This window comes from Populus nigra, chromosome 2, assembly GCF_951802175.1.
Source record: "Populus nigra chromosome 2, ddPopNigr1.1, whole genome shotgun sequence".
Classification (NCBI taxonomy): Eukaryota; Viridiplantae; Streptophyta; class Magnoliopsida; order Malpighiales; family Salicaceae; genus Populus; species Populus nigra.
In genome coordinates this window covers 42054160-42065264 of record NC_084853.1, presented here as the reverse complement: position 1 = coordinate 42065264, position 11105 = coordinate 42054160, and the positions used below count along the sequence as shown (strand labels likewise).

Sequence of the window (11105 nt, the reverse complement as noted above, 5' to 3'; positions counted from 1 at the left end):
GTTTAGTTAAGCCGTTACATAAGAGATTAAGTTACATGAATGTGGGGATTTGCGGATTTTTTGAGTAGCTTAAAAGGAATTCATTCAGAGATGGCAAAAATCATATTTATATATGCACCAGACCCCTTCGCCTTCGGCGTTTCCTTTTTGGCTTTTGCATGAAATGGCAAATAACATGGCCTGTGATGCTTTAAGAGCAAGCCAAAACAGGAAGCTTTAGATGGTAAAAAGAGTTGGTGGGGTGTTGGGATCAGCCATAACCACCCATCATCGATCATAATTACTCAATCATGCATATTTTGAAGATGCTGAAATACTGTTTATTGCAGCAACTACCATACTATATATATGTCTCGAAAGGGCAAATACAAAAGGCCTCGTATATCTACCACGTTTTGTTTAGTTCACGCTGACACTGAATTTATTAATTGCTCTGGTAATGGAAGTTAGATCGATGATCTGTTTCATGTCTTTATTCAATAGCAGCATTTGTTGGGAAATTTATTTAAGAAACGGTCAGTGTATGTGCATTTTAAATTTCAAATTAAAAGTAGGATTTACTCATTCTTAGTGTTAGAACAAGTCATTACGTACAGAGGGGTTCCTTGGTTCATTAAATGAGTAACAATAAAACAACTTCAAGGTCAAATAATTAATAATTAGCAACAACACAAACACAAAATTCTCAGGTTATATTTTAAGAACTTCAGAAAATAAGTGCACTAAACTAGTTTTGTTTAAATATATTTTTAATGCATGATTAATTAATATGCATACTATGTTTGTGCTATTTTTCAACTTTTTATACAAGTTTATACATATTTGTTTAATATATATATATATATATATATATATATATATATGCTATCTTTGTTTGATTACAAGATTATCATGTTCTTTTATATATATATATACATGGTTACTTGGTTAATTATCTAATATATAAATATATCTTGGACAACAACATTTGATTTCTTGCAGTTCACGTTAATTTGTGTGTAAATTAACAAGTAATTACAAGAAACTGACACTTAGCTAAAAATAGGAGAAATCTTTTTTTTTTTTTAGGATAACTTGGTGTGTTCGAACCAACTTACACATATCACAATTAATTTTCAGGTCCACCGAACACTTTATAAATCCAATAAATAGATAAAACATCACGAAAACAACAGACATTCACATAAAAAAAAATTGAACTGAAGATGTGAAAAAAAAAATCCCTTCCATCACTAGGCAGGAATCCTTCGACATTGACGTGATAGTATTCTTTTTCTCTGATATGCAAAAATGCCCAAGCCCGAAAAAAAGAAAGTTACGATCTGATTAGTTAATGATATGATTAGTTTATGATATGATTAGTCTACCAATACAAAAAAGAGAAGGTCAGTATACTAGGAAGAGTTTTAAGTCTATAAACATCTCACCACTTTTATTAAATTAAATCAAATCCATCTCCGTTGTCACATCAAATGAAAATCATTGACGTGTAAACATAAGCTAGCAAGAAAAGTAAATCCCACTACCCATCCATTTGGAGACTCTCATAGGGAAATTCGGACCCAGCAGCCAAGCAAAAAAAAAAAAAAAAGGAAAAATATTCTTAAATATAAAATCAAATACATGCACATAGAGATAAGGACGTGATTTATCTATATGCATTATAGCTAGGAGGGTTATTACAAACAGACAAAGTGCAAAAAAAGAACAATTTATATAAATACAATTCTCTCAGTGTCGAGGCTTGCGTTATTGAATCCATGCATGGTCTCCAACATTACTTCGTCAAAAGCGCAATAAACAAGTGGTACAATTGTCTTAGGATGCCCGCATCGTCTCACATGGAACAATATGTTTTGGACTAGGAAGACATTTGGAAACATTTTAAAAGACCAAAATTAGAGTAGTGGCTAATTAAACTAATAGCAGTGATTCCACCGAAAAAAACCCCAAGGAAGACAGGCCAAGCATGCAATAGGGGATTGCCTGGTAGACGCCATCGTCGTTGCCGAGTTCTGATCTCTACCTGACAACTGCTGGAACTATGTATTAACATCGATCGTAATATATATATATATATATATAATTTGGCCGGAATTGGAGTTATTCATGATTCGAATTACATGTGATGTTTTTTGTTTTTTCATATTTACAGGCAGAGTTGAGCTATGTATTATTGGACGTCATTCGATTTTTTCTCGTGACTTATAATACTGCCATGACAGAACTGTAGCTGTAGCGGGCAACACCAATACGACACATCAAGAAGGAGTCGCATTTTGGGACCATGTAGAACCAGCGGTAGATCAACATCGAGCACTTGTGATTTTAGCAATGCAAGACAGCTGCATTTACATGACAATACATGCATTCACAAGTCACACCTTCTCTTGGACCGAGTGTTTCTTAGTATTGTCAAGTAAGTGTACCAATATATATACGTATCTATCAAGGTAATTAATAAGATTCCCCGAGTAAAATTACACTTTTATAATTAGCAGAAACAATACACCTTTTTTTTTCATGTTCAAGGCGAGGTCAACTCGATTCTTAGTCACTAGGAGTAGGTTTTTGTTTTTTTGTTTTTTTTCGCAGGTGGGGTGAGCAAGATAGCTAGCGAGGAATATATGTTGTAAGAAAATAATTCATACAAATTGAATAATTGGTGTAGAGGATACATTTTTTCATGCTTACTATCATTTATTATCTTTAGAACTTATAACTTCTAATTAATGCTTTGCCAAATTAATTTTTAGGAATTTGATATGATTTCAGGTTTGTAAAGTGATGAAAAACTTCACGTGATAATTGGGTTTTTCATGGTTGTGTCATGAGGTGGTGACAAATATAGGTTTTTGTCCGTAATTAGTCCGAGTGGTTCAAAATAAATCCTTTGTGGGTAAAGGAGACACTCCAATACTTAATTAAATACACACAGGAGGAGAAAATAATATGCAATAAGAGAAAGTATAATGAAAATTATATGAATTGTGTATTTGTATGTTATGTATTTTTGTCTACAAACTTGTATGATTTGTTGTATAGTTGATGGCAGTTCTTGGAATTATTATTAGGTGATTAAGGCTCATGTATGAAATGATTTCCCTGGCTGATATGGCGACCAAAATATTTATATATATTGGTCACGTCTGCTTATCTTGTCTGTTGTAGTTGCAGGTATGTCGGATGTTTGTGGAGAATGAATTGTTATATAATTGGTGAAGGCTGTAATGCTTATGCTTGGTAAAGAAGATGATTGCCAGATATAGGAAACAGTCTTTGACTTAGAAATGTGGTGCTCGCTCTGCTTAAAAACAATGAATTTGCATACTGCATAGTCTTGGAAACTAAAAAAAAGCTTAGAGATGTGTGCCGAGACATGGATAACCTACACTGGAAATTAAGCAAGAAAATGAAGAAAAAGAAAGAGAGGGAAGGGGAGAAAAGAGAGAGATATTCCAGCCGTTTCCCCCAAAAGGCTAGAGATGAAGCTTAAATGACTGGAGTTTCCGGCCACCCCAGACGGCTTAGCAAAGTACTTTTTTTTTTAGTTTTTTGAATTTTGATGTACCACCATAAAGCAAAGATGATATCCCGATATTCCGTGTCGCCCTTGCTTTGGATAAGGATTGATGGTGAGCTACAGCCCAGTTATAATCATAATTTAAATATTTATTTTTTGCTTCCAGGAATCAATTAGAGAGAGAAAAAAACAGGGTGCTGATTATAACTTGAGGAATGCACTTTATGTATCTAGTAAAGATGACAAGAGAGAAAGGGTTGTGGATAATGAAATTGATGAATGGGCCCATAAGGACCAGTGTCCACACATAGCAGAAACTTAAATGTGACATTTGAGGCTATCCCTGCACAGAAGAGAGAGCCCACAAGGAACACGAAAGGAACACCTCCATGTGACCATGTGACCGGAGTTTGGGGATTGGCAAGCAATATACAAAACAGCGAAGCACAAGCAAGTTTCAGACATTAACTAGATCCAAATCCTCATTCCCAAAGCAAGGAATTTCGTAAGACCCACATACCTTCCATTTATAACTTGACGGGTTTGATAAAAAGTTCTGCAATTTGCAAAGTTCCGCAGCCAGAAGAAATTTTCTCGTTCCCTAATTCACGCTCGAAACAACGTCAGATAATTGAACTAATCAAACACCATTTGCAATATTATATATGCAAGGAAAAGGCAAAGAAGATTAGAAATGTTTTAGGAATCCTTAAAATTATAACTCAATATTTTTAGATTCAGATCAAGGCTTCGATCTCACCACATCATTAAAATAAACAATCAACTAAGATTAGTTAAACTACTGCATCAATATATATATATATATATATATCTACGGATACGAAAGGGATAATGATAGTCACTTGTGTGCTGTACAGTAGTTGAGGTATATGCTATCATCAAAGCTTCACTCTTAACCAGCCATTAATCCAGATTCCATGCTCCCCTCTTAAGTGCTTCTTCTATGCTCACCTGCAAGATGGCGCACTCTTCCAGTTTTGCTTTGATTAGGCGTGTCAGCATCGGAAAAACTAAACCTAGCCCGTATCCAGATCGATCTTTACCATCTTAACTAATTGACCGCCTGCTTTTCTTGTAACTTCTTAGTTTGTGTTTTGCTGAGTAAATGAAAGAGAAATCATGATGAACAGATTTTATCAGTTAAAACGAAGAAAAACTGTCGCATTGTACGGTCAAATTCTATCAAACCTCTCGATAAAAGAAATGTTTTTCCTCCTACAAAAATGATGTGTATTTCTTATCTTGATACTATTATGTTCGCACAAGAGCGAAAATATCATCCCTCAACAAAAAGAAAAGAAGAGAAAAGAAAGCAGAGATCTGTAAGGCAAATAAATAAATAAATAGAGGGTGTACCATGGTACAGAATCTCGCCATTCATTTGCTGTCTTCCTCCTTCCTGTCTGTAGCTACTTGCTAGACAGTCTCCTTATTCTGTAATTTACATGTCGAAAACCTAGCCATACTTTATTAACGAATCACCAATAAAATCCAAAAAACGAAAACACACTCACACGCATACATTGTCCTGTCTACTGTTACTGCTACTAGTCGTCTCTTTTTCAACTATCTTTCTTCATTTGCTTGCTTCCTCCCTTCCTTAATTCCGTGTCAAGATGCAGCCTTAACTGTCACCTCCACTTTTCGCTCGCTCGATCATTCACCAAAATACAAAGGGTCTTTATCATCCCACCCCACCTCAAAAACCATATCATCATCTCCTCCTCCACCAAACTTCTCTACCACCCCCTCCATTCTTCTCACCAAATCCCTTCTTTCGTATTACTCCATTAATATTATTATTAATAATAATACCACATTTCCACACCCTCCCCCCCCTTAATTATTAAGTCTTGACCTTCCCCATTGTTTTCATGAATAAAATATATTCCATCCCACACTCCTCGCAATTATATCACACTCACTAGCTCGCCATTAATTTTCTAAATAAAAAAAAAAAAACACATTCAACCAAAATGACTCGGCTTTTCCGATCCAAATCTTGCGGACTCGTCGGACTCACCGAGTCCAACTCTGCCCCCCCTCCATCTCCCTTCTTTCACCGAAACGGCACTGAAGACGGAGAAGAGGACGAGGACGAGGATGATGAAGAAGAATTATATAGTGATGCTTCTGGAAACCCGATATCAACGCCGTTTATTGGGTCGAGAGAAGGAACGGGAGGGAGTGAGAGAGGTCGAAACGGAAATAGCAATAAAGAGTTCGCAATTCTGGATGTTTTGGTAACGGCGTTAAGGAAGTCGTTGGTGACATGCAGCGTGGAAAGAGAGGATGTTTCTTCCATGGATATAAGCTGGCCTACTGAAGTTAGGCACGTGTCTCACGTGACTTTTGATAGGTTTAATGGTTTCCTTGGTTTGCCTACTGAGTTTGAGCCTGAGGTTCCTTGCAAGGTCCCTAGCGCCAGGTTTAAATTTATTTATTTTTTTACTTCCTTTTCTTATGAAACATTATTTGGAATAACTACGAGGTGAATTATGAAAGAAAATAATTAGTACATGATGTGATTAATTAAGAAAGCATAAAAATTATTTCAATATTAATTGCAAAGAAAATATATCATTTGGTTTCTTTTTTTTTTCAACTTTTTTTCCCGTGCCTGGTGAGTATTTCAGGAGATGTAACAGTGTAATAGCCTATAGGATATAGGCTATAAATGATACAAATAACAATATAGCTTGTATAAGAATTTTTTTTTTTTTTCTGCCTGAGCATGGTTAATGAAATAAGCAACTGTTACAAAGCTTCGGCAGTAGCAAGATCGCATGAAATCCTAAAAAATAAAGACCTGTTCTTGGACTGTTGATGTTATAAGGGAGAGCCTTCTTTTTTTCCCCTGTTGTAATGGAGTTATTTATATTGGATGTCTTGGTTGAGATATGGACCTGTTTTATAAGAAAAGATTACCGCTGATTTAAGGCTGGCTTGTGAACATGTAAATTAATATTTATCATCATGTTTTTCAAATAAGGATCTTTCTCAACAACTAGTTCAGCTCTGAGAGTAACTGAATTCATCGATATTTTCACTCAGGTAGAGGACAGTAAATGGCAAGTAAAAGACTTCTTTTTCCTCCTCCCTTTGACCGAATACAGTGAATGTCAACATATACCCACTGATGGTCTAGTTTATATGCACACGCAAAGACAATTTTTAGTTTGCATTGTTTTGTGGGGGTGTAGGATGAATATATGCACTGTTGGTTGTATGATCCTTGTGGATTAGTTGTGATTTCGTTTTTGGTCATATGAACAATGGTTTAACGGAGCTGATTTTGATGATGGAATGGAGCAATTACTTAAGATTTTGATTAAACATGTGATATCTGCTAGTACTGGTTCTGATTCTTTGAATTTTAAATTCCATTGCATCATTGTTTAGTCCTGCTTCTTGGATTAGTCAGCAGTGGATATCTTCTTGGCTTACACGATACATCGATCCTCTGTTTTCCAGTGCAAATGTATTTGGAGTTTCTGCCAAGTCGATGCAATGTTCTCATGATGACAAAGGGAACAGTGTGCCGACTATTCTTCTAATGATGCAAAAGCGTTTATATATAGAAGGAGGACTTAAGGTATGTTTATGTTCCTACTTTGCTTCCAAGGAAATTTATCTTCAGTCTGCTGCTTGCCATTTCTATATTAAAAAAAAAAAAAACTAGTATCGGTACTGCTACTCGTCACTCCTGTTCAAAATTGAGGCTTTTCTTTGCTGTGTTTGCTTCCAAGGCAGAAGGGATTTTCCGAATAAATGCTGAGAATGATCGGGAGGAGTATGTCAGAAACCAGCTAAACAAAGGTGTAGTGCCTCGTGGAATTGAAGTCCATTGCTTGGCAGGTTTAATAAAGGTATGCCATATGACATGTTGACATTGTTTGACAAAATGGTCAGTAAATCAGCTGTGGGGATATGATTCTGTGTCATCAAATTCTCTGTGTCTCTTTTATCACTTGACATATTTTCTTCGCTGGTTGCCATTATATTAGACATTTCACTTTATTTCATAATTAATCATATATTATTGTCACTTTGCCCTTTCCCCCCCACTTTCTGAACTGTACGCTGCATATATTTTTTTTGTTATATCCAGGCATGGTTTAGAGAACTACCCTCTGGGGTGCTCGATTCTATCACACCAGAACAGGTAATGCACTGCAACACCGAAGATGACTGCACTCAACTTGTGAAGCAACTTCCTCTGACAGAAGCTGCACTACTTGATTGGGCAATCAATTTGATGGCAGATGTCGTGGAGCATGAACAATATAACAAGATGAATGCACGCAACATTGCTATGGTTTTTGCACCCAACATGACGCAGGTTTGTTGAATTTGTATTAGTTAGTTCTAGTTGGTCGTTGTTGGAAAGTTACCCTCATGTTAAGCTGTATATTATTTTTCCATTAAATAATTTCTATGATTTTGAATGAAAAAATGGATGGGCCAACTGCTTCTTTTGAATGATCACAAAAGATGACCATATGTTCCATTAGCTCCTAGCATATGGACAACGGACTATTGACGAGAGCTAACAATCATCATTTCTAATTGATTTTATACACATTTAAATAGAACTCACAGATGTATGGGGTTTCACAAGCTGACGCTGTGGTTGTAACGAAGGAAATTCCCTTTTGTTTGCAAATACATAACATTTTTTAGTTATTATATATCTAAGATGTAATATTCTTATGATGCAGATGGCTGATCCTTTGACCGCATTGATTCATGCCGTGCAAGTAATGAACTTGCTCAAGACATTGATCTTAAAAACACTCCGGGAAAGAGAGGAATCCAGTACAAAGCTTAGGTTGCCCTCGACATGCTCAGATTCCCCAGGCGACAAGAGTGAACCGGCCTGTCATTCAAACTTAAACAGCAAAGAATTCTGTAAAATATCACTCAACGCTGGTGCACCTGAGATACCTTCCACTGGTAAGTTTTTGAGGTCTGCCACTATGAATAGATTAGAATCCAACACTGAGGAAAAATATTGGAGATTTCAGAAGAAAGGTGATGGAGAAGAGGAATTTAAGCCTGTTTCAAGTAGCAGCCCCCCTTTCCGTGAAATGGGCACCCTAGACAGTGGATGCAAAGGTGAATATGATAGTGGAGATTGGCTAAGTTTTAGAAAAGGGGTGAGGAGGCTATGTATACACCCTGTATTTCAGTTGAGTAAACCAGTTAAGAAGACTCGTGGTATTGGAATTGTAAATACTAGGGGAAGAGGCGGAGAAGCTTGGGCGTGATTTATCAGTTGTGTCCCGGCTTGTACCATATAAATGTTGAGTTCATGGTTGCTTGTCTAAAGATTGTTGTGGAATAGATGTCACTGTTTGCTTAATTCTGTAGTCAGATAAAAAAAAAATCTCTAATTTGTAGGAAGGCCCTAACTGCAGCTTTAGCTATATGAACAATAACTCTTGAGAGATGACCCTCACCTTTTATGATTCCTTATTTGTTTTCCCTCTTTCATAATCGTGTTGGAGGTTTTGACAGAAGTTTAAGGAAAATTATGCAGGTTTGACATCAACAGCTGTCTGAATCTAATGTGATGGGATTTCAAGGCCTAGAAGAGATGATAATGCCGCCGAATATTAGAGAGAAATCACTAACTAGATGATTTGCCGAGGCAGAATGTCTAGTGTATTGAAAACGGACTGTTCTCCTCTATTTAGCTTCGTTTTAGGCCAGGAAGGTGGAAGACTGCTCAAAAGAATTTGGAAGGATAAGCTAATTCAATTTCCTTGTGGTTTGGATTGAATAATAAGGACGTCGTCACCCCAAATGTGATCTAGTTTTCTGTATGTGTATACCTTAAACTGTAATGACACAAGTTATTGCAATAGTCAAAGTTTTAGGAGCAACACAAGGAGAAACTTGTTTTCCATTCATCGTAGTTTAGTGGCAAGTAAGAAAGAGGATTTGAAGTGAGCAGGAAGCCAGGATACATGTAACACAAGCAAGTCTGGTCCAGAAACAGTAGATGTTGGCAGAAAAGCAGGTCGGAAAATTCACATCCTGAAAACCTCCCAGTTATGAGTTACCTGGCATTGGATTTGCAACGTCATTTTCCATGGAAGTTGATCGATATCGTGTAATCAAAACCACCTCATCTGGGCGAAACCTGACTGTCTTAAGATATGATTAGGAAAGAACCTCGGTCTTCCATGCGCTTGAGCCCGGTCATGTAGTCGCAGCAGGCATTTTCTACAACGCTATAGCTATAAAAAAGGACATTTTCGTTAAATGCGTTTCATATATCACACAGAAATTTCAGAATGGCACAGAATTCTGAAACGATCTTGACTGATTTCGAAATGGGAATTACATTCTCCTATGTTTAGTTAACCAGACCCGATCAACTAATTCTAGACCATGACAAGATCTTATGATCAGCTAGTTCTAGACGATCCCATAGAAATCCAGAAAGAAATGATTTATTTTTTAAAATCACAGCTTTGGTGCCATTCGTGGACAGGGCAAAGCAGGTCATTATGGATGTTCTGTAATGGTCACGGCTTCGTTGCGTGCAGAATATGAAGGAATCCAATACCTAGAAATCTTATAAATTAAATACTATAATTGGTATTTTAAGATTGGTATTTGTATTACGTAATTAATTTAAAACCATTGATTGCAAATACATAACATAAATTCGGGTGAAAATGACAATTTTTCACACAAAAATAGAAAAATCCAATTTTTAAAATGTGTAATGGAAAAATGGTTACCAGCCTGCCACAGTAACCTCGCATTAAAAGCCCGAGGAGGTTGGATTCAACCAATCAAAGGCCACTACACGGGTTTTCTTTAAGCTCTAAATAATTGGGCTTTTATTCTCATAAATGGATTACGCTGTAAATTCCGTATCAGCCCGATTTTTTATTGGTTTTTGCCCCAACCCTAAATACCCGGGTCTTCCGCGGTGTGTTTTTAGTTACAATATACTTTTCAAGGTACTTTTTAAATTACTTTTTAACTGAAAAATACAATTTTTTTTTAAGTATTTTTAGTAGAAACACATTTAAAAAATATCCTGCAAATATTGTTTCAAGGCAAAGTTTAAACTTCAAGCAATCGTCCTTAAATTTAGAAATACCCTGTTAATCAACAAGATGAAATTCAAAGGGCATACATTAATTTGGAGCCATATCAACCTTTGATGCTTGAATATCTGCTGACTGATAAAAAACATTCTCGTCGATTTCAGTCTCATTGGTTCAAAAGTTATCCGTGGCTTGAATATTCAGAGAAAAATACTGCATTTTGTTTCCCTTGCTATTTATTTCCAAGTAAACCATCCGGAAAGCCAGGATCAGACATATTTACTGTTAAATGATTTAATTGTTGGAAGAAAGTTAATGATGGGGAACGATGTGCTTTTTTGACTCATATAGGAAAAGGTCCAAATTCAGCTCATAGATTTGCTATCAGGTGCTTGGAAAATTTGAAAAACCAGTCATGTCATATTGAGAAGGTAGTTAAGAGGCAAACTACTTAAGAAATTCAGAATAATTGATTGCGTATTAAAGCTTAA

The 11105-nt window shown here is 36.1% G+C and overlaps 1 protein-coding gene and 2 long non-coding RNA genes across 7 annotated transcripts; 2 read left to right on the top strand and 1 right to left on the bottom strand.

The window, feature by feature from the left end:
* Positions 1-2091: 2091 nt before the first annotated feature.
* On the top strand, positions 2092-3645 carry LOC133682467 (uncharacterized). The gene is made up of 2 exons (XR_009836692.1): positions 2092-2419; positions 3172-3645. It is a non-coding gene; the product is annotated as an uncharacterized LOC133682467 (long non-coding RNA).
* A 123-nt stretch (positions 3646-3768) lies between these two features.
* LOC133682466 (uncharacterized) lies at positions 3769-5221 on the bottom strand. Of its 2 annotated transcripts, none has more exons than XR_009836690.1 (3): positions 4901-5117; positions 4496-4641; positions 3769-4124 (listed from the first exon to the last, which is right to left on the bottom strand). It is a non-coding gene; the product is annotated as an uncharacterized LOC133682466 (long non-coding RNA). The 2 variants fall into 2 exon arrangements; XR_009836691.1 differs by lacking the exon at positions 3769-4124 and having other exon boundaries at positions 4432-4641; positions 4901-4978; positions 5067-5221.
* An 88-nt stretch (positions 5222-5309) lies between these two features.
* On the top strand, positions 5310-9413 carry LOC133682465 (rho GTPase-activating protein 3-like). 4 transcript variants are annotated; one of them, XM_062105809.1, is made up of 6 exons: positions 5310-5972; positions 6947-7139; positions 7294-7413; positions 7656-7886; positions 8266-8500; positions 9087-9413. In XM_062105809.1, the coding sequence occupies exons 1-6, from the start codon at positions 5521-5523 to the stop codon at positions 9107-9109; spliced, it is 1254 nt and encodes a 417-aa protein (XP_061961793.1). In that variant the 5' UTR covers positions 5310-5520; the 3' UTR covers positions 9110-9413. The 4 variants fall into 4 exon arrangements, with proteins under 4 accessions (XP_061961793.1, XP_061961792.1, XP_061961790.1 ...); XM_062105808.1 differs by lacking the exon at positions 9087-9413 and having other exon boundaries at positions 5310-5876; positions 7019-7139; positions 8266-9005; XM_062105806.1 differs by lacking the exon at positions 9087-9413 and having other exon boundaries at positions 8266-9005.
* Positions 9414-11105: the final 1692 nt, after the last annotated feature.